Consider the following 21,745-nt stretch of genomic DNA (forward strand, 5'->3'; position numbering starts at 1 on the left):
CAGAAAGATGAGAATGCAGTGAAACTGAGAATAAGAGAAGAAAAGAAATGCATGAGAAATTGCAATGGAATACTTTAATGCTGGTAGTTTTTTGGTGTGATGAAATGGAACCCCTCCGATGTGACTTGATCATACACGTAAAAAAGGGGTGGGCAAACTTTTTGGCCCAAGGGCCACATCTGGGTGGGGAAATTGCATGCAGGGCCATGAATGTAGGACTGGGGTTGGGGTGTGGGAGGGGGGTGCAGGGTGTATTCGGGGGCTTGGGGCAGAGGGTTGGGGGGCAGAAGGGGGTGCAGGGTGAGGCACGGGGTTGGGGCTCAGGGCAGGGGGTTGGGCTGTGCGAGGATGTGCAGGGTGCTAGAGGAGGGGGCTCAGGGCAGGGGGTTGGGAGCAGGAGGGATGCGGGGTGCTGGAGGGGGCTCAGGGCAGGGAGTTGGGGGGCAGGGTGCAGGGGGGGCTCAGGGCAGGGAGTTGGGGGGCAGGAGCGGTGCGGGGTACTGGAGGGGGCTCAGGTCAGGGGGTTAGGGTGTAGGAGGGATTCGGGGTGCGGGATCCGGCCCAGCACCGCTTACCTGGAGAGGCTCCAGGGTGCCAGTGGCATGCACCGGGGCTAAGGCAGGCTCCCTGCCTGCCCTGGCCCTGCGCCGCTCTGGCACCATGTCCCTTTGGCCCCTGGGGGAGGTTGGGGAAGAGAGCTCCAAGCGCTGCCCTCGCCTGTGGATACCTCCCCCGAAGCTCCCATTGGCCACGGTTCCCTGTTCCTTTGTCAATGGGACCTGCGGGGCATGGCGCCTGCAGGCGAGGGCAGCACATGGAGCCCTTGGTGCCCCCCAGGGGCCACAGGGATGTGGTGCGGGAGCGGTACGGGGCCCGCAGTGCCATGGGGGTGGCAATCCCGGGGGCTGGATCAAAAGCCCTGATGGGCTGGATCCAGCCTGCGGGCCGTAATTTGCCCACCCCGATGTAAACTAAGTATGAGAGTATGATATTAAGCAACTCCTCTGATCTGCTACTGAGATTACAATAGACATAATGAGTAATAAAGCCATCTCATAATAACATAGTTGCTTTATGTGCTCGGTTTCCAGAAAACTTCAAAAACAAGAAAATATTAATTTTTTTATTCTGTCTTCATGAGTGCAGGACAAGGTTACATTGTGTTTGGAATTATAAAAAAAATACTAACTTTCATTTCCTAGTCAAAATAATCTCATATATTCTCCCCACACCCCATTTTAAATGTACCGTATTCAGTTTGGTCTTGTGCTTTGAAAAGGTTTCTTTTTTCAACTGGAATGATTACAGATATTATATCTTCCTCAAAAGAAGATTGCAAAAAGCTTACTTAAAATGGGAACTCTAAGCACTGTTATAAATGGATTGACACTGTAGATTGACTCTAGTTTCTGTAAATACCTGTGTATCTCTTGCTAAAATGGTGCTATGTAACTTATTACATTAGAGTGTTTGGGAAATAATAAGAGAGATCTTTGAAGCCAGTATATTTTGGAGACTACTTTTTCTTTTAGTCCAGTGATGGAAGCACTCCAAAGCTATGCTTTAGCACAACTCTTATCCTTTTTACAGTGATAGCTTCTGGCCATACACTTAAGGCCTGTTTTTGCTCCCATTGAAATCGATGGCACAACTCCTATTTCAATGGAGCAGATTGGATTTAAAGTCCAGAAATGACACATCTACATGTTGTTTTTCTTGGGGATTCAGTCAGTTCCCATTTTTTTTTGATGTCTCTCAGTATCTCAAATGCTGAAGCTGTACTTATGTTCTTCTTCCTTGCCCTTGTCCACTGTGATTCGGTGATCTGCTTTTATCTACCAACTTCGAGACTTTGCAGATCCATTGCTTTCTGGAGCAATTTGATTATTCCCAGTGATTCAGGGGATGCTTTTCATTTGAACCTAGTGGTAAAAGTCAGTGGTATAAGCTAGCTTTTTTTAAATTGCTGGTATTAATTATTTATTTAATCATTCAGAAGTAATTTGAAACTCTCTGTTGCTGGAGTCTGAATCTCGCATGAACAAAAAACATTTCAGATCTATAATATATTACCAGTTAGTGATGTAATTTGATGTAACACGACTAATTGTCCACCTATATATATACTGCTGTTCTTGCAATAGTCTAAATGAATGAATCCTAAAGGTTTTGTGAATATGTCATGTTAGAAAATTAAACATTTTTAAGATTGACTGACTGATATCAGCTGTTAGTATTTTGTGTTCATTTAGTTGAAAGGAAAAAAATCTTCCTGGTTTAAAGAAAAAAGAAAAGAAAACCCTTTTAGATGATCCATCTCATCAAAATAAGCACGACAGGCTTGAATACCCTTAATATATTCATACCCACACATTAAAGTGCTGTACATTTTTCATAATTATGTTCTTCTGTAACTGCATTTGTGTGAACCCTCTGGAAGAAAATGGAATTAATTAACCACCTGGCTTCATCTCCTGTATGCAAAGAAACAATTCTAGATGTCTTCAGGGTTGTTGGAATGTATGTTATTATAACCCCTAAAATAATAACATGAAGGATTTGCTTCTGTTTTCCAACAAGAGCAATTTTAAAATATCCTTTCAGATTTAGGGCAAGCCTTAATGCTGCAAGGTACTGAGAGCTTGTGTGAGATGCTAAGGACCCATCAGTATCCACTAGCTTCTATGGGAGACGAATGCATTTAGCGTCTTGCAGGTGCTTCTCAGTACCTTGCAGGATCGAATCCTCAAGGCTTGTCTAAACTTGAAGGTTAATTTGGATTAAGGCAGGGTGTGAATTTAAAGTGCAATAGCTAACTGTGACTGTGAACTAAAATAAACCAGAACAAGGCACTCTTATTTTGGAGTAAGTGTCTTCACATGGAGTTACTTTAGAATAACTCCATGAGTAGTCAAGCCCTAGGTCACAAATACGAAATTTAGAAATATGGTAAAATATGAAACTTTGAATCTTTGCATTAAACAGAAGAAAAACTGCAAACTACAGTGCAGAGATTGTTAACTTGATTCTTATTCACACTAAGGCCACTTTATACCACTCTCATAATGTAAATACCCACCTTAAAGCCCTTTCACACTGCTAGAGTGGTGTAAAGTGGACTAGTGTATGTTTACTTCTACTTTTATGGCCCCTTTGTGCTGAGTACAGTGGTTCTCAAAGTTTTGTATTGGTGACCCCTTTCACATAGCACACCTATGAGTGCGACCCCCCCACTTATAAATTAAAAACACTTTTTATATATTTAACACCATTATAAATGCTGGAGGCAAAGCAGGGTTTGGGGTGGAGGCTGACCGCTCGCGACCCCCCATATAATAATCTTGTGACCCCCCCTGAGAGGTCCTGACCCCCAGTTTGAGAATCCCTGCTTTAGTATAAATGAGAAGCAGGTTTTTTGTGTTCACATTTGTGTGAAGATATTGTTATGGTATCTTTTTATCAGTATCTTAAATGTCAACCACATTACTCTTTGCCTCATTATCTACTGTACCATTCAGTGCATGTCATTTGACTTTAGCTATCTTGTTTCTGCACAGCATTCACAATTTGTTGTTTGTATTATGAAATATAGTCAGTGTTGTGACCCTGGTCAAATATTGATGTCATTATGCGCCATGTCAAGCTTTTTTAAAAATTGCTTGTTTACTTTTTTGATGCCTTTTTCATTTACTCAGTGTCATTACTCCATGAACAAGGCAGCTTCTTTCCTGGGCATTGGCACGCAGAATGTTTACTTCATCACAACAGATGAAAGGTAAAGAAACTGAGCCACTGCCATGGTCTGATCCTTTTAAAATGCAGTAGTGCTGTAAGTAAGTAACCTCTTTGAACATAACTGAAATAGTTTTAAATCTGTGTCCCTTAGAGGTAAGATGATACCTGAGGAACTGGAGAAACAAGTCCAGCGGGCCAGGAAAGAGGTGAGAGGTGGGGAAAGAGCGAGCATGCAGGCTGCGCACTTGTGCATTTGAATGAAAGAAAGGGGAATAAGAGTGAGCGAAAGTTACAATAGGGCAGTTCATATACACATGTTCTTATGCGTGCAACCTGCTTGCCACAAATTGTTCAGTAAGCCAGGAATTCCGGGGGATTTGCTGTACAAGGCCATTAACGTTTCCCAAGGCCTTTGCTCGTGTTAATCTTAAGATTAAGTAATGCTGCTCTGAAGGACTCTAGTACATCTTTTCCGCTCACAATATTCCGTTTGCCCTCAAGCCTTCGTAAATTGACATGATGAATGTATTGCTTTAAACTGTTGCTGCTTTCTTGATTATAATGTAACAATCTTAACTGTAGCAAAAGCTATAAGAGAAGAATCAGCAAATGTTAGGAAGCATGTGGAATAAAGGCCTGTTGTCTTAGCATGAAGTACCACGTTCCACCCCGCTCATTGCAGTGACAGGGATCAGAGACTCCATCCAGTGTTTGTTCCTCCAGGGATCCTGCCATCCAGGAAGGTGGGTGGAGGTAGCATTTGCAGGGATAGGGTAATGCACCGTGGGATGTATTTTGCTGCTCCTTTGAGCAGCAGCAAAGTGTGTGCTGACAATTTGCCAGCTAGCACTTGTTACTGACAGTAGCTTATGAACTTGCTAGCTTGGGGGCCGGAACATGATTCTTAAAATGCAGATCATCTCTCCTTGGGTTGGCTAGCTGGGCCTTCCTCTGTGCACCCAACTTGTGCATCAAAGCAGCAAGGGCTGGGATTGAGCCCTTAGTCCTCAATCTGGGAATTGCATACGGACAGCTGGTGTGTCATCTAGGATGTTAATGTGCTGGACCACACACAATGGGGCTGACACTTACACCTACTTTGCAATGAAGTCAGAAGTGACAGTCCCATCCTGCTTTGCACCATCCTACCTTGCACACTGAGTAAATGAAAAAGACACTGAGCTTTCAATAAGGGCTGACTTACAGGTATATCCTTAACCAAACCTAACAGTTATTTCCCCACCGTGTACCATATTTAGTTGACTGACTACTGATTTACTGTGGGCCTAATTGCATAGCAAAACAAATTCCTCCTCCCCCCCACTCTCCCAGACAGCTGAAGGAGAAGAGCTACACTTCACTCATTTTGAGCAGGTAGGAGAAAGCAGAAGTGAAAATAAAACTGGGTAACTAAAAAGCATACATTAGCTGGGCTAATAGGGAAAAATTCCTTGCTCAGGTAAGAAAAGGACTTTCCTTTCTTGGCCTGTGAATGAGCTGTTGATGGATTTCTTTTTGGATGATTTTAAAGAAAAGCACCTAAAATAAGAGTGGGCTAGATCCATTTGTTTTGCTCTGATTTTTATAGGAAAGAAAACCTTTTCCATATTAAAAATGTTCTGGTTACAGATTTGCTTTCTTTGATGAATGTTTATTATTGTTTCATTTGCCTTGAAATGGGAACGACAAGCACTTTGAAAGGTTCTCTCATTTCAGTTTAGGTTCTGTAAGTACCTCTCTTCTTGATTAAATGCCATTTTATACTTTTTCCACAGCAATATGTCTCAGTGAATCTCAGTAAATATTCTTAACACACCAGAGGACTATTTTTTCTTATTCTGCAGTGGTGGAACTGCATGAGTGTTCTATAAAGCATAACAAAGAGACAAAGTGGGTGAGGGTAATATCTTCTGTTGGACCAGCTTCTGTTGGTGAGAGAGACGAGCTTTTGAGCTTCCATAGAGTCCAGACGTGAAGAAGAGCATTGTGTAAGCTTGAAAACTTGTCTCTCACCAACAGCAGTTGGTTCAAAAAAAAGATATGATCTTGCCCACCTTGTCTATCTAATATACTGGGACTAACACTGCATAAGGCATAATAGACAAAAACTCTAGGCCTCTTTACTAACAAGATACAACTATACCTGGTACTTAGAGCAAAAAGGAAAAAACTCAGAAAAGAAGATTTGCTTAAATATAGTGGCAAGCAGAATAAAAACATGCTTCCCTTACGAACTAAAAATGTTATGGTCATTATCAAGAATTCATAGAGGACCCAATCCTGTTGGCCTAATTCAGGCAAACCCCTTGTTGGCTTCAGTGGGAGTTTTGCCTTTGCCTGTCCATTTACTGTGGGAGCAGACCAGCAGGGATTCTTTAATTATTTTTTGTTAAATGTAATCAATACATAGAGTTATTGCCATGGCGGAAGTGTTGCTTCACTTGGTACTTTAGTTTCAGGCTCTTTTGTTGTGTTTCAGATTAGTTGACTTGTTTTAGACTGTGAGAGGAATGAACAAAAGTTCAGAGGGACATTACAGACTGAGATTTTTGTGAACATATGGGCCTGAGTCTCATTTACACTAAGGCCACTTTACACTGCTCTGGAAGTGTAAGTAAAATTGACTCCCCCGCAAGGCCCTTTGACATGGTTAGGTGTAAGGTTGTTTTAGTGTAATTGTGAATGAAGCCTATATGTCTTCAATAGATGTTTAAAAGTAAGTGATAGTTATTTAAAATTGGTCTGGATTTCATTCGAAATAAAACATCACATTGCCAGATTGTCAGCTGCTATAAATTGAAATGAATGGAGCTGCGCTGATTTACATCAGCTGAGGATCTGGCCCTAAAAATAAATCAGAGAGAAGTCCCTCTTGTTAGCCTAAAATTAAGCATGTAGTTGATGAAATCCCAAATTTAACAGTTTTAATACCAGTTTGGGCATGACCTTGAGTGGTGCAGAGGACTAACCGCTCCCATTGACCTGAGAATTCCATCGCTCAGTGCTGCTTGGGATGAATTTACCTTCTCTAAGTAATTGCAAACCTGGTTGCATGTGCAAGTCTCACTGACATCAGTAAGAGCTACAAGCTCGTATCGGAGGGTGGAATTCCGTCTACTATTGTAATCACCCTGCTAGGATTAACTAAACAGGAAAACTTTGCCGCTGAGGCCAAAAGGGAAAGAGAGAATTGCCTGAGATCTCAAAGCTGCCAAAAGTTTCACTACTCAATCTATCTAATGTGTCTGAGAGAGAGATGGAAGAAGATCTCACTATATGTTTAACCACTGCCTATAATCCTTACTATTTTTAGAAGAGTAGGACAGACACAGTGACTTGCTGTGGGCCACTGACATTAGGGTTAGTGATAATTGTTCCAGCTTTAGAATATGCTGGCACCTGCTAAGGCAGAAAGTGTTACCAAGCTGTCTTCCTCTGCACTAAGCAGGGTGAAGAATACAAGCACTGCAGGGATAATGCAGGTGGGATCCCCTGATAGATGAGGAGTCACTTACTTGCCTGATAGTTGAGCTAATGGTGCCACCAATATTGGGCAGAACTGCAGCAAACACAGTAGTGAGAGGGAAAGGATTGTGAAATGACAATTAGAGTAAAAAAAAAGAGAGATGTCAACTATCCAACATGCTTTCATCTTTACAGGGCTCAGAGCTGTCAAAATATAGTCTGCATCTAGTGGCTTCCAGCCCATAACAATATGTCATCCAGGAATGCTGGTTTTTGAAAGTCAGCACTTTAAAATACAGTACCTCATATGTTAGCCTTTTACAGCTGAGAAACTAAAATGTAGACACTGTTATACCTGCCCTATTTTTCTAGACCTTGTTATATTTTAGCTCAGCATGCATATTAGAGGATGTGAACGGTGCAAATGACATTTCTTGTTTTGGATCATTTCACAGGGGGCAGCACCATTTCTTGTCTGTGCCACAGCTGGTACAACTGTGTTGGGAGCATTTGATCCTCTGGATAAAATAGCTGATATCTGTGAAAAACATGGCCTTTGGCTGCATGTGGATGTAAGTTAGTTTATATACCATGTAGTTTGTTAGTATTGCTTCAGCACTGTTGATGCTTTCTTCGGCTGCTGTGATATGTCCATGCACTCAGAAATTAGACAGGAGTTTAATTCCATTTGCCATTCTTTGCATGTGCAGCAGAAATGCAGCCACTTTCTCTCCTAAGTTCTGGTTGTTGAAAATCAGCAAACAAGTGGGTTTTGAAACCTGGTCAAAGTCTTTTTGCAGATTGCCAGATTGTACTTTAAGAATGCTTCTAAACAGCCTCCCACTCCTTCCTCCCACCCAAAAGACACAACAAAACCCCATGCAGTTTTGAAGAGGAGAATTGTATAGAAATATTCCTTCAAATTCTTTCAATTTCTTAATATGGGCTGGCTATAGCATAATTGCTGTTAGTTGGGTCAAAGTCAAATGTTCCCAGTGAGACTAGCAAGACGTGTAGTCAATGAGTTTATAGTGGTCTAAATGAGAGCAAAATCTGCCTTGATCGCAATAACTGATGGCTGTCTTGCATTCGTGGATTTGGCTTTCCTGTTGACCTGCTTACATTTTCCTGGGCTGCTCAGAATAAAATGTTCTCTAACCCTTTTTTTCATTGTATGATAAGGTTTTAATCTATACAAATGAAAGGTTGGAAAGTTGAATTTATTATCTCTGTCTGGAGTAACCATTGAGTTACTGGTATGAACATGAAGAGTTAATTTTTTAAAGTTGTTTAATCTAAAATTAAATCTTGTAGCCCAGATTCTGCTTATTAATTACACTAGTATAAATTCCAGAATAACTTGACTGAAGTTTATGGAATTACTCAGGATTTATACCGATCTAATCAGAGGAAAATCTGGACCTAGGTCTATAGGGAAGATTTAATTTTGTTTGTTTTTGATTTTGAACACTTTAAGATTTTTGCAGTGGAAATGGCCTGAATTTTAAATAGAAGCTTTTTTATATTTAACCTGATCACGCTTCCAATTGAGTCAGTGATTTTTGCCATTGATTTGATGGATTGGCCCTATTCGTTTAATAGAAGTGCTGGAGAAGTAGCATGGCTAGGGCATTGCTTATCAAATCTAATACTTTTCATCTGATAATTGTCCTAAGCCTGTAGTTCCTAAATTGCAGTCTGAGAGGGACTTGCTAGTGGCCTGCAGAGAGCTGGCTTTTCTTGTTTCCAGCTGATAAATCATATTAAGAAGCTAAAAATAATAATTTAATATTAGGAAAATTTTACTTTTCCATGTGTGCAATTGCTGTAGTTGCCTCAGGGATCTTACTTGATTTCCAGAGGAAGGGCAGGTGTCCTGCACAATTATGAATGGAGGATATTTGGTGAGCACGGCAAGTTTGCTATTAAGATGTGGCCCACATTATGAAAAAGTTGAGAGTTCTTACTGTAGGCTGATAGTGGAGCTTTGGTTTATTTATGCTTTTAGTGGTAGGTATTTGTATGTGCATGTAGAGGGGCTGTAACCCTATATTTTATTTATTTGTATAGCCATATATATCTATTCAAGCTCAGTAATGTGGATGGTTACTCTTGTAACTGCAGAAAAGAACTCAAGTGATATTCATAATATGATCAATGATGAATATAAGAAAGAGAAACAAGTAACACAGGAACTTGTAATTCAGAAATAATCTTTAGGAATCATGGTGATCAGAGGCCATTCTGAAAAGAAACGGCAACCCCATGTACACTAAAAATAGTGTTTGAAAGCTAAAAGCCTAGTTCTATGCTGATTTATGCATTGTGTAGTCCAGTGGTTATCAAGAGAAGACCGAATATGGCCTTGTTTATAGTTTTGAAAAAATAAGAATAATTTAGTTAAAATCAAATGATTTGAGTAGATGTAAGTGCTCTATACAGCAGGGCTATAGTCTGATGTCAGTTACACTGGTGTGAATCAGAGTCACGCCCTTGGCTTCAGTCCCAAGAGCTTTTCACCATGCTGTCTAAAATGAAGTCAGCAGAGTTATTCCAGATTTACACAGTTGTAACTCAGTTCCAAATCTTACCCTATGTCAAACAATACTAGGGAAACTACATATTCATTAGATTTCCTTCTCCAAATATAAAAAAACACACTTTAAATTATAAGTTTGTGTTGTGGATGCAGAACTTTTTGTGGTTTTTGTGTGGTTTTTTTTTTTTTTAAAGAGTTACGCTGTATTTCAAGAGTTAACTTGTTGATTATGAAATGCAGGGCCTAATGTGATGATGATTGTCTGTCTTTATTGTCTAAAGAGGAACTCTGAATAAAATGAAAAGCTCAGTTTATCACACACATAATTAAAGTTGTATTGTCTTAGAACCTGATCTGACTTCCACTGAATTAATGGGAGCTTTTCTGTTGACTTTAATGGGTGTTGGATCAGTCCCCTAGCCAGTGAGTGGGCATTTAGCATAAACGAAGTTTATTTGCAGCTCTTCCACAGAATGCTGTGTGATCTTGGGGAAACTCACTGAACCTCCTTGTACTTCCTTTCCCATTTGTAAAATTGGAATAATAACTATTATATTATAAGGAAGTTGTGGAACTTTGAGATTCACAGCTGGAGTATTATTATTAAAATATGATTCTTCCTGTATGAGAAAAAGAGTAATCCAGTGGTGAGGCACTAGCCTAGGACTCGGGAGATCTGCATTTAATTCCCTATTTTGCTGCAGACTTACTGTATGATCTGAGAGACAAGTCAGTTATTCCCTCAGTTCCCCATCTATAAAATGGGAATAATAGCACTTTCCTACTTCATGGGTTTTCTGAGGATATATACATAAGTACTGTTTGGTACTCAGTCTGCCGTAAAGTGAGCCATGTAAGTGCCTGTAAGACATTATTTTAACCTTTCATTCCCTGGTGTGCCTTCACTGTTCCTATCTCCCACTTATGACAGATACCATTTCTAGCCTTTTGCCTCTGAAACAGATACTGATCTTAATAAATTATAGACCACCTGATGCAACTACCTCAGTGCAGCTGCTCCTCTGAATATTTGCATTCCCATACTTGTGTCCTGAAAACCCGGATCCAGTATTTCTACTTTATTACACTTATGTTAATAGAAATTGTGGATGCTCCAGTACTTCTCAGGATCCAGTCTTGGCATTTCCTTTTTGTGGACTTCAGTAAGAAGAAGGCACTGTGCAGTGTGGGTTGTGCAGACATCAGCACACAGTTGTGCCAGTGCACCTCAGCCCTAATTTAATAGTATGGCTGGGACTGAGGCCTCTCTTAGGGCGAGGCTAAATATAGTGTGCCCAACTTGTGATGTCTGGGGACCAGACTGAAACTACTACATCTAGGTCACTTGCTGTGGCCTAAAGTCATATTTTAAATCAGGTCTTCATAAGTGAAATGCTACCACAATGTGTTAATCCTCTGAGTAATCTAATTTTATGAATTTGTGCATTTTTGGAGCTGAGCAAGTGCCTGGTGACTTGAATCGGGCCAAGATTTCACCCTTAGTGTGAAATTCACATTTCCCTGAAAAAATTGGGCCACAGTGGGATAGAGGGGCCTCAAATCTCCCCCCCCCCCAACATAAGGTATAGCACCTAGAGCTATCCTTGGGCTCTAGTAGCGGCCATAGCTCAGTATGCCCCACCCCTGTGTGGGATTCATTGCTAATGAATCTAGATAATTTGATACCCACGGACCACACCCCTACCACTCTTCTAGTCCACCCCAATCCCCTGTGCATTCTTGTTGAGTGGAGAACATTTCGCTTGGCTCTTCAGCATGAAGGGGGCTGTGGAATCCTTCTAAATGGCCTTTCTGCTTTCTGGCTTCGTACAGCAGAACAGCCGTGGTTCCACTTCTTTTGATCATTCCAGAGCTGTGCATGGATGGGAACCGAGCTTTCACCCAATCCTATCACATGGCTTTTGGCCTAACTTCCAGTCAGTAACAGTATATCCATCATATAACAATTGCTTCATAAATATGTATAAAAAACATTTTATTTGCATTACCCATTCAGAAAAAATATTGATCTTTAATAGGACTCTTCTATGAGGCTTTCTGAAAATTTTTTTTTTTTTTTAGTTCCTGGAAAAATGTTCCCAATTTATGCAGAAATCCCTGCTAGGTACATTTTAACACACGTATTCTGCATATGCATTTTTAAATCACTTGGGTCCCAGTTCTGCAATGGGTTCTGCATAGGTGAGTCCCTGTACCTGTGTGGATCCCTGCTTAAGTCCCTGCTCTGCACAAGCATGGATTCTGCCAGAGCTCTTTGCAAGATCAATGCCTTCAACATTTTGAGCCCTTTTCTTTTTTACTAGTAATAAGTTCTTACAAAGGTTTTGAGCACATTATGTGATGTGTGCCCCACAATCTCCCTTTCCATGCATAGCTGCATGGAAACTCTTCATTAATGTCTGAGACTTATAGATTCATTGCAGCTATTAGATAGTTGGGATCCAATCCTGCTCACATTGAATCCATGTTAAAAATTCCATTGATTTCAGTAAAACAACGAGGAGTCCGGTGACACCTTAAAGACTAACAAAAATTTATTTGGGCATAAGCTTTCATGGGTAAAAAACCCACCTCTTCAGATGCATGGAGTGAAAATTAGAACTGGACTCCTCATTGGTTTTTGTGGATACAGACTAACACGGCTACCCCTCTGATAATTGATTTCAGTGATGCAACATCAGACCCTAGGTGCTGCTGTCACAAACTTGCAGAGGTTGTATTCTATAGTGGAAGTCAGTGGTCCAAATTCTGGGCTCGACTCTGCAACTTACATAGAGTAGCCTTTACTTGAGAGAGTATTGTCATTGAGGTCAATGGGACTACTCATGTAAATGCTACTGAGAGCGAGTGAACGAGATTTGCAGAATTGGGCTCTCTTAGACACTAGTGCAACCAACTTGATTTCAATATGATTGCATTGATGTCACTGAGTGTACAATTGGGTACCATGAGCAAGGATCACACACTTTTAAAACAGAGTATTGTTTTTGGATAAGATGGATTATTGAGGCTTTATAAAATAATGCAGTGGGCCTTAGAATATACAAATTACAGAGCCTTAGAATATACAAATAACATTATCTTGGTTATGTAAATATCTCAACAGGCATCTTGGGGTGGCTCAGCTTTGATGTCAAGGAAGCATCGCAAGCTTCTGCATGGCATTCACAGGTAAATAATTTAATGGCTCATGGGAACACCTAGGAAGGGCATTAATTGGGAAGGGCAGTGCTTAAGAATCACTTTGGGGTTTGTATGTCCAAAGTATTTTTTTAATTGAAGAGACTGCAGAATTTATAGGTGGGGACAGGGAGAAGATTCAGAAATCTGTTATAGGCATTTGTACTATACATGGGCATTTTTCACGATCTACAGTTGTGATTATAGGGTAATCATTTGGTGTTTTTTTTTCCTCTTTCCTTGATTCCCCAGGGCTGATTCTGTTGCCTGGAATCCCCATAAAATGTTGATGGCAGGAATCCAGTGCTGTGCTCTTCTGGTGAAAGACAACTCTGTAAGTCCTCCTGTTATCTTTTAAATGTAACTTAAAGTTGGGGTGTGTCGTTGCTGTATTATGGAAGTGGAGATAATTAGGAAGCAATTGCAAGTTATTTTTACTACATTCTCCAATGCAAAGTAGAGAGTTGTAAAAAATGTATACAATGTCACAAAGGACAAATAATATGGGACCAAATTCACCCATGACACTAAACACAACAGAGTTTTATACTAGGGTTGAATTTTCATGTGGTGTTCCTGTAACTTATTTGATTTAGATCATGAATAAGCTGCTCAATCACTCAGATGTAGGATGAAGTGATCTCCAGCATTTGGAGACTGATCTTGCTCCCATCAAAGTCCATGGCAAAACTCTCATCCATTTGGATGGGAGCAGTATTTAGTCTTTAGGTGACATTCATTAAACAGTTAGGGCTAAATGTTTCCTTCCTTTGCACCTAAATTTTAGGTCGACTTGCAACCACTGCTCCTTTGCCTCTCCCCATTGTTCAGTGCATTGTGCTGGTGTGTTTCTTTCATCCCTTTCATATCTTCCATATGGTTTGGTGACTTCTCTGTCTGCTTGTCCCGGTGAAGTGTTATGTTGCATAAAAATCAGTTGGACTTAGTTCGTGCTGTCACAGATTGACAGGAGGTGCTGTGTTCAGCAGAATTACTTCTGCACATTGCACTAGTGCATCAGCAGGATAGGTGGATGGAAAAGAGATGGCTCACCGGTATTTCTGGGGAGGTATAGATGGGCAATACTTCTCCTGTTTCTGCTTGCATATACTGATAAAGTGAAATAAGTTTCATTTTTACCCCCCCATGAATTAATCACTCTCTCCTCCTGAGTAACCTTCCCAGGAATTAGCATTTACAGTAACTCCTCACTTAACGTTGTAGTTATGTTCCTGAAAAATGCGACTTTGCGTGAAACGATGTTAAGCTAATTCAATTTCCCCATAAGAATGAATGTAAATGTGGGGGTTAGGTTCCAGGGATATTTTTTTTGCCATACAGTACAGTACTATAGTTGGGAGGTGCCCCGTCTTACCCCACACAGGTACAGCCCACTGGCACTGGAGACTATGAGGCAGGCAAGGAGGCTGAAGGTGCTGTAGGCTAGGAGAAGCACGTTGCACAACAGCAGCGGCAGCTTCCCCTACTCTGCAAGCACCAGGGGCCGGGGACTCAACCCTCAGCCCACCCACTCCACCCTTCCCCCAAGCCCCACCCTTAACCCACCTCTTCTTCCCCCTCCCCCTTTACTCTGCATCCGGCGTTCTCGCTCCCCCCCCCCGACTCCTGCCTGCGGCAATCAGCTGGCTTGCGGCATTCTGGAGGGAGGGGGAGGAGCGAGGACTCAGTGCGCAGGCTCCCCCGCCCTCCCCTGCTTCCTGAATGCTGCAAGCCAGCTGATTGCAGCGGATGGGAGGGAGGGCGGAGACGCGCTGCATCCTCGCTCCTCCCCCCTCCTCCTGCCCATTGCAATCAGCTGGCATGCCATGTTCAGGGGGCAGGAAGGTGGGGGGAGGAGCGAAGACTTGGTGCGCAGCCTCCCTCCTCCCTCCCCTGCCTCCTGCCCATGGCAATCAGCTGGTTTGCGGCGTTCGGGAGGCAGGGGGGGAGCGGGAGCCTGTGCGCTGAGTCCTCGCTCCTCCCCACTCCCTCCAGAACACCACAAGCCAGCTGATTGCCACAGGCCGGAGGCGGGGGGAGGTGGGGGAAGGCGCTGATTTGCGGGGTCTGCCAGTGGGTGGGAGGCGCTGTGGAGATGGGGGTGTAGGGGAGCTGATGGTGGGGCTGCCAGCTGTGGATTAAGCAGGCAGCCAAACGGCGTTATAGTGAAGCATTGCACAACTTTAAATGGAGCATGTTTTGTAATTTAGCAGGGATGTAAGATCGAAACAGCGTTAAGCGAGAGGACATAAAATGGGGAGTTACTGTACTCCAAGTTGATACTTTTTAAACACCTGCTGTGTTTGTAGACTGACATATTCAATTATAAAGCTGTTCAGTTCTGGTTATAGCGATTTCTTCTTCGAGTGATTGTTCATGTGTATTCAACAATAATGTGTGCGTGCTTGCCACATGCACCAGTGCCGGAAGTTTTCCCCCTAGTAGTACCCATGGGAGGGGAGCGCCCTCCGTGACCCCTGGAGTGGTGCCTGCCTGTTGCGGTATAAGGGGAGCTGCATGCTCCCCCCCACCCTCAGTTCCTTCTTGCTGCCAGTGAAGGTGCGTTGGACTGCTCTGCACTGCTCGTCCTCAAGGAATAAATATCGGCGGGACCGTGGCGGGCTTCACCATCAGTCCTCATCTCTGAGAGGGTACCGCAGTTGATCACGGCACAGTTGTTGATGCTGTCAACTCGGACTCCCGCTCCAAGTCTCCGCCAAGACATTGCAGCCCTGGGCATCGATCACTGGCTTTTCACTCGCGGGTCTGCCTGTTGAGGCTGTTCACGGAGCAGCTGTTACCGCCAGTACCGGTCCTCCACATCGAGATCGCGGGCCCGTGGTCATCATAGATCCCAGCACCACTGCTCCTCCCAGTCCAGAGACAGCAGCAGATTTTACGCCAGCCCGGACTCCGTTTGTAGCCGTCCTTCGATGGGCCAGTCCAGCCAACCCGAACAGCTGGCCATGCTGGTGCCACAGCAGGTGCAGTGGCACCAAGTGTCGTGGCCGGCCCAATGGTACCAGTGGGCACCATCGCCAGAGCTTCGGAGGCACCGTTGGCCTCCCTCTCCGGACCCCCAAGAAAGGAGGCGGTGGGATGTGTGTCCTCTGCACTGTGCTCAGAGTCTGACCAGGTGGTGGACCCTCCGGTGCCGGCTGACACCCAGAGCACCGCACTGGACTCTTTGCCTGCCCAAAGGAGGTGATTGCGGCCCCGCCCCCACTCCGTCCCGCAGGAGGACTTCAGGGCCCACCAAGAACTCTTAAAGAGGGTGACAGCAAGCCTCCACCTCCAGGCAGAGGAGATGGAGGAGTCCTCAGACTCCCTATTTAATGTGTTGTCCCCATTGGCACTGGGTAGGGTGGCCTTGCCCCTCCATGAAGGGGTGGCTAAGATTTCAAATGCCCTGTGGTAAACACTGGCCTCGTTGGCCCCCATCTCTAAAAGGTGGAACACAAGTACTTTGTACCCGCTAAGGGGCATGAGTTCTTGTATACCCACCCGGTGCCCAACTCCCTGGTGGTAGTCAGTCAACCACAGGGAACGGCAGAGTCAGCCAGCCCCCACCCCAAAGAACAGAGACTCTGAGACTGGACTCTTTTGGAAGGAAAGTTTTATTCATCTTTGAGCTTCCAGTTATGAGTGGCAAACCATCAGCTCTCCTGGGCCGGTATTCAATCTGTGGGGCTCCCTGCCCAAGTTTGAGGACTCCCTCCAGGAGCGCGATAGGATGGAGGTCAGGGCATTACTGGAGGAAGGGACAGCGGCTGCTAGGGCATCCTTGCAGGCAGCCTCAGATACTGCGGACATGGCTGCACAATCAATGGCCTCCGTGGTGTCCATGAGATGGGCATCGTGGCTCCTGCTCTCTGGGCTGTCCAGCGAGGCGCAGTCTTCCAGGCAGGATCTCCCTGACAGGAAAGCTCTGTTTGCAGAGGAAACAAATACAGGCTGCGTGGCATGAAAGACTCCCGCACGACCCTCCAGACTCTGCCCTCTCCCAATTCAGCCTCTGCCCTCTGCCGCGAAGCCCTCAAGCTGTGGGACTTCTGTATAGCCCACGACATCCACTGGAAGACCTTCTACCTACTGGGCGCCCGGAATGAATTGGCGGATCACTTGAACAGGGACTTTTCCTCGCAACACGAGTGGTCCCTCCACCCGGAAGTGGCCCACCGGCTCTTCCAAAGGTGAGGAACTTTCCAGGTGGACCTGTTCATGACTTGGCAGAACTGGCGATGCCCCGGTTCTGCTGGGGAGGGGCGCTATCTCCGATGCCTTTCTCCTGTCCTGGTCAGGCCAGCTTCTCTACGCCTTTCCCCCGTTCCTGCTAATCAGCAGAGTCCTGGAGAAGATAAAGACGGACAAGGCCTGGGTCCTCCTGATTGCCCCGGCTTGGCCCAGGCAGCATTGGAACGGGACCCTCACTGGCCTGGCAGTAGCTCCGCCGTGGCCATTGCCACTCCCCCCGGACCTGCTCTCTCAGGACCAGGGCTGCCTCCTCCCTCCCCAACCTGAAAGCTCTTCACCTCGTGGCGTGTCTGCTCAGTGGTTAGGTGGAGAGGAAAGGATGTGCTCAGAGCAGGTTCAGCATGTCCTCCTCGAAAGTAGACGGTCCTCCACTCACTGCACTTATTTGGCAAAGTGGTCCTGGTTTTCTAGGTGGGCGGTGGACCAGGGTGTCTCCCCCCGGTGACCGCCCTAATCCAGCTTATCCTTGATTACCTCCTCCACCTGAGGGCCCAGGGCCTGGCACCCTCGTCAGTCCAGGTACACCAAGGTTTATCAGTCTTCCATCTGCCAGTGCAAGGACACATGGTATTTTCCCATGCTATGACTAGCTGGTTCCTTAAGGGTTTGGACTGTCTTTTTCCGTATTCTGGACCCCCGGTCCCGCAGTGGGACCTAAACCTGGTGTTGGCTCGTCTCACAGGGCCCCTGTTTGAACCACTGGCCATGTGCTCCTGGTCTCACCTCTTGTGGAAGGTGGCCTTCCTGGTTGCAATCATGTCGGCCAGGCGAGTCTCGGAGCTCAGGGCCCTGACCTCTGAGCTGCCGTACATTGTCTTTCATAAAGACAAGGTCCAGCTCCGTTCATACCCCGCGTTCCTCCCGAAGGTGGTCTCTGCCTACTTACCACATGGGTCAGGACATTTTTCTACCAGTCCTCTGCCCCAAGCCTCATGAGTCCAGTGAGGAGCGCCGTCTCCACATGTTCGATGTGCGGCGGGCTCTGGCTTTCTACCTCGAGTGGACCAAGCCATTCAGAAAGTCCTTGCAACTGTTTGTCGCCTTGGCTGAGCGTGCCAATTGGATCACTTCATGCATTCGTTCCTGTTATGAGCTGGCGGGTGTCCCCCTGCCACCCATTGTGAGGGCACACTTGACTCGGGTGCAGGCCTTGTCGTCTGCCTTCGCGGCCCATGTCCCCATCCAGGACACTTGTAGGGCCGCCACGTGGTCTTTGATTCACCTCGCACTATGCGATCGTCCCCCAAACCAGGGATGATGCCAGGTTTGGCAGGGCTGTCCTCCATCCTGGGAACTTGTGAACTCCTACCCACCTCCAACAGATATAGCTTGGAATCTCCTATTGTGGAATACACATGAGCAATCACTTGAAGAAGAAAAGACCGTTACCTTTTCCGTAACTGGTGTTCTTCGAGATGTGTTGCTCATGTCTATTCCACGTCCCACCCTCCTTCCCCTCTGTCGGAGTTGTCTGGCAAGAAGGAACTGAGGGTGGGGGGAGCACGCAGCTCCCCTTATACTGCGCCAGCCAGGCGCCACTCTAGGGGTTGCGGGGGGGGGAGCTCCCCACTATGGGTGCTGCTAGGGGAAAAATTTCCGGCACTGGTGCATGTGGTGAGCACGCACACCAATTGGGAAATAGACATAAGCAACACATCTCGAAGAACACTAGTTATGGAAAAGGTAACTGTCTTATCTCAAGTGACCTTTCATGGCTTGTAGTAACATTACACACCATGTTAGGTCTTTTTGTGATAGACATCATTATTTCCCATAGGAAAGAATGACATGAGGGGAACTAATATCCTCTGATGCTCTCTGTCAAAGAGAGGGATGTGGATGATTTTGACTGGTGGTTAGAGCAAGAGTGAGCCCTGGTGGCTACAGCAGGAGCCAGAAATCAGTAATTGGAGCCATCGGCCAGAACCAGGTTACATTGAATGAGGAGAAACGGGCAGGGCTGTTTCTAAGCCAGAAGCTATCACAGTCATGGGCGAATTCTTTGAGCAGCCAGCAAATTGCTGCTGCTGGGTTTAAGAACTGGTCTGTTGACTCTTATTGCCAATGAGGCAGCCTACCACAGGCCTGATCTGCTCCTCAGATTGCCTGGAGTTTGTCTCTGCTGCAGGTTCTGATTCCTTACACCCTCTGCAATGCAGCTATGTTATATTCATATTTTGATAACGCCGTGTCCATACCTGCCTCACCCTCACAACTGAAACACTATAAAGAATTGTGAAGCATAGTCCGTAGGAGCCAAACCAAATAACACACTTTTTTGGAATACCACTACTTCTTTTTCAAACTGTAGCACTAGCCGTTCTGCTAGTTGACTTAGATGTCCACCCATGAGAGTAAGCTTTCTTCTCAAAACTGACTTAGTGTGATGCAATGGCTGTACAGGTAGATTACCGTAGCTGGTGTGTGGCCACTCAGAAGAACATAAGACTATAAGAAACTTTAGGGATTGGAAAAGGCTCAGTGTCTGACCTTTTGTTTGAAGATTCCATCTGCTTGCCTTTGTCACCATGACTTCCAATCTCCTAAAAGGACAGAGGATGCTTTCTTAAATCTTACAAATGTAGGGCCCAATTGTGGTTTTCCAGCCACTGCTCCAACTTGTGGGTATGGAGGAGGAGCATTACCATTCTGAGGAGAGCAAGGGAGAGCAGCTATGGTACCACTTTTTCCAAGGTGATAGCATGAGCTTCCTCCCTACAAGGTCAATTTTGCTGGCCAGTATGGAGGTGAGACAGGGTAGTGATTTGCTGGCCCTTCTGGGAAGCTAGTGGTATTGATAGTGTACAGTCCACACACACACCACCTTGAGTGCTCTCCCTTTTTGTGCCCCTCAATCAAGTCCATAGCCCAAAGTTTGAAGGGGAATTGAAGGAACAAGGAAAGGAGGAGGAAGACATAGTGACTTGAAGTGAGGAATTTAGTTCCCTTTTATTATTCTCTCATCCTCCTAATGGATTTTATTCTACGTATGTCAGTAGGTAACTCGTATCACTTTTATATCCCTTGGATTTTGTCTTAACATATTTTCTTCTATTTTATTACCAGTTCAAGAGAGTTATCTGTGATGTATTGTAATGCAGATTAAACCTGTACATTCTGTTACAGAAATAGAGACTTTTATTAAAAGTTTTGTCAGACACCTTGTACCATTTCACAATCAAACTTGCAACAGATGTAGAGAAATGAAATATGAACTATACCTTTAGTCAGGCCACACTGAAATTTAAAAAATGGATAGCGCTCTTTATATGAGATGTTCAGCGAGGTTTCATGTTTATAGGCTTCATGATCTACTTAGAACACGTGCAGTATGGCTGCCACTTAAACACACAGTTGCAAATCCAGATTAAATTCTATAGCCAAGCTTTTTTTCTACATGCATTCTTAATTGAATGGTATTGTTCAGCCAAAATCCTCCCCTAGTTCCACCCCCGCTCAATTATTGACAACTCCACTACCCTCCCTTGTCATCTAGGCGCATAACCTTAGGGCTATCTTCAACTTCTTTTCCACTTCCTGCTACATCCTGGCTTTTGCCAAATTCTTCCTTGCTTCTTCCTCTGCAATATTTATCAAATCTGTCCATTCCTCACTGTCTCAACTGCTGCAACCTTCTCCTTTCTGCTTATCCCTATCTCTATCGTCTGTGGACATCCAACCTTCTGCCTTTAAAATCATCATCTTCTCCTGTTGCTCTGTGGCACCCATCCTCGAGACATTTCACTAGCATCTTGTCTCATTGCACTTTAGTTTTAAACCCCTCGTCCACATCTTCCAGGCTCTGCTCAGCTCTGTGCCTGCTGCATCTCAGCTCTTCTTTCCGCACGCTTCCCACCTTGTGACCTACCTTCTTGCAACTCCCCTCTCCTTTAATGCTGCCTTTGTTCCCTTCCCCCCCATTTGTAATCTTGTGTCTTTTGTTGTATTTTGTACCCCATAATCCTACAACAACCCACCATCCTCTTATGAACGATGTGGCTTCATTCTTCTTCAAATCCCTCTACAGAGCTCATTTATTGTGGCTTCTTTTTCACCACTCATCTCCGTTTGGACAGTCTCTACTGAATTAGTCTTGAGAGTCAGAGCATGCGAATTTTTGCATAAAATGCTTTCATTTGAAAACTGGAATGAAGATGTAGTAAAATAATTTCCTGCATGCTACTTTTAAGTGTGAAGAGTGGCAGAACTCTGTTAGGAGACTGAAAGTGGTGCTGTATTGATACTCTGCTGGGTGCATTTTTATTGTACCAAATGAATAATCTATACTTAAATCATTAGAGATTCTCCAGTGTTTTGGGATGGAAATCTGAAATTTGGGGTGAAATCCACCCCACCTTATAATCCCCAAGTAATTGGACTATATGTAAGGAACTCTGTTGGAGCAGGACAGATTGGATCCTACCCCTTTATCCACAGGCAGGCCACAGGGCTGCAAACATAGGTGCTGGGGGTGCTGACACATCCTCTAGCTTGAGGTGGTTTCTATCCTACTCAGGGTTTGCAGTTTGGATCAGTGGCTCTCAGCACCCC

General features: G+C 44.6%; 1 protein-coding gene across 7 annotated transcripts in view; it reads left to right on the forward strand.

The window, feature by feature from the left end:
• GADL1 (glutamate decarboxylase like 1) overlaps positions 1–21,745 on the forward strand; it is a 125,497-nt gene that overhangs the window by 44,632 nt on the left and 59,120 nt on the right. For all 7 annotated transcript variants that reach the window (XM_043508991.1, XM_038392317.2, XM_043508993.1 and 4 more), the window contains 5 exons: positions 3,696–3,775; positions 3,887–3,941; positions 7,656–7,772; positions 12,867–12,931; positions 13,193–13,274. In XM_043508991.1, the coding sequence (XP_043364926.1) occupies positions 3,696–3,775; positions 3,887–3,941; positions 7,656–7,772; positions 12,867–12,931; positions 13,193–13,274 (399 nt within the window). The remainder of the gene's footprint in view (positions 1–3,695; positions 3,776–3,886; positions 3,942–7,655; positions 7,773–12,866; positions 12,932–13,192; positions 13,275–21,745) is intronic.

Source organism: Dermochelys coriacea, chromosome 2 (assembly GCF_009764565.3).
Source record: "Dermochelys coriacea isolate rDerCor1 chromosome 2, rDerCor1.pri.v4, whole genome shotgun sequence".
NCBI lineage: Eukaryota > Metazoa > Chordata > Testudines > Dermochelyidae > Dermochelys > Dermochelys coriacea.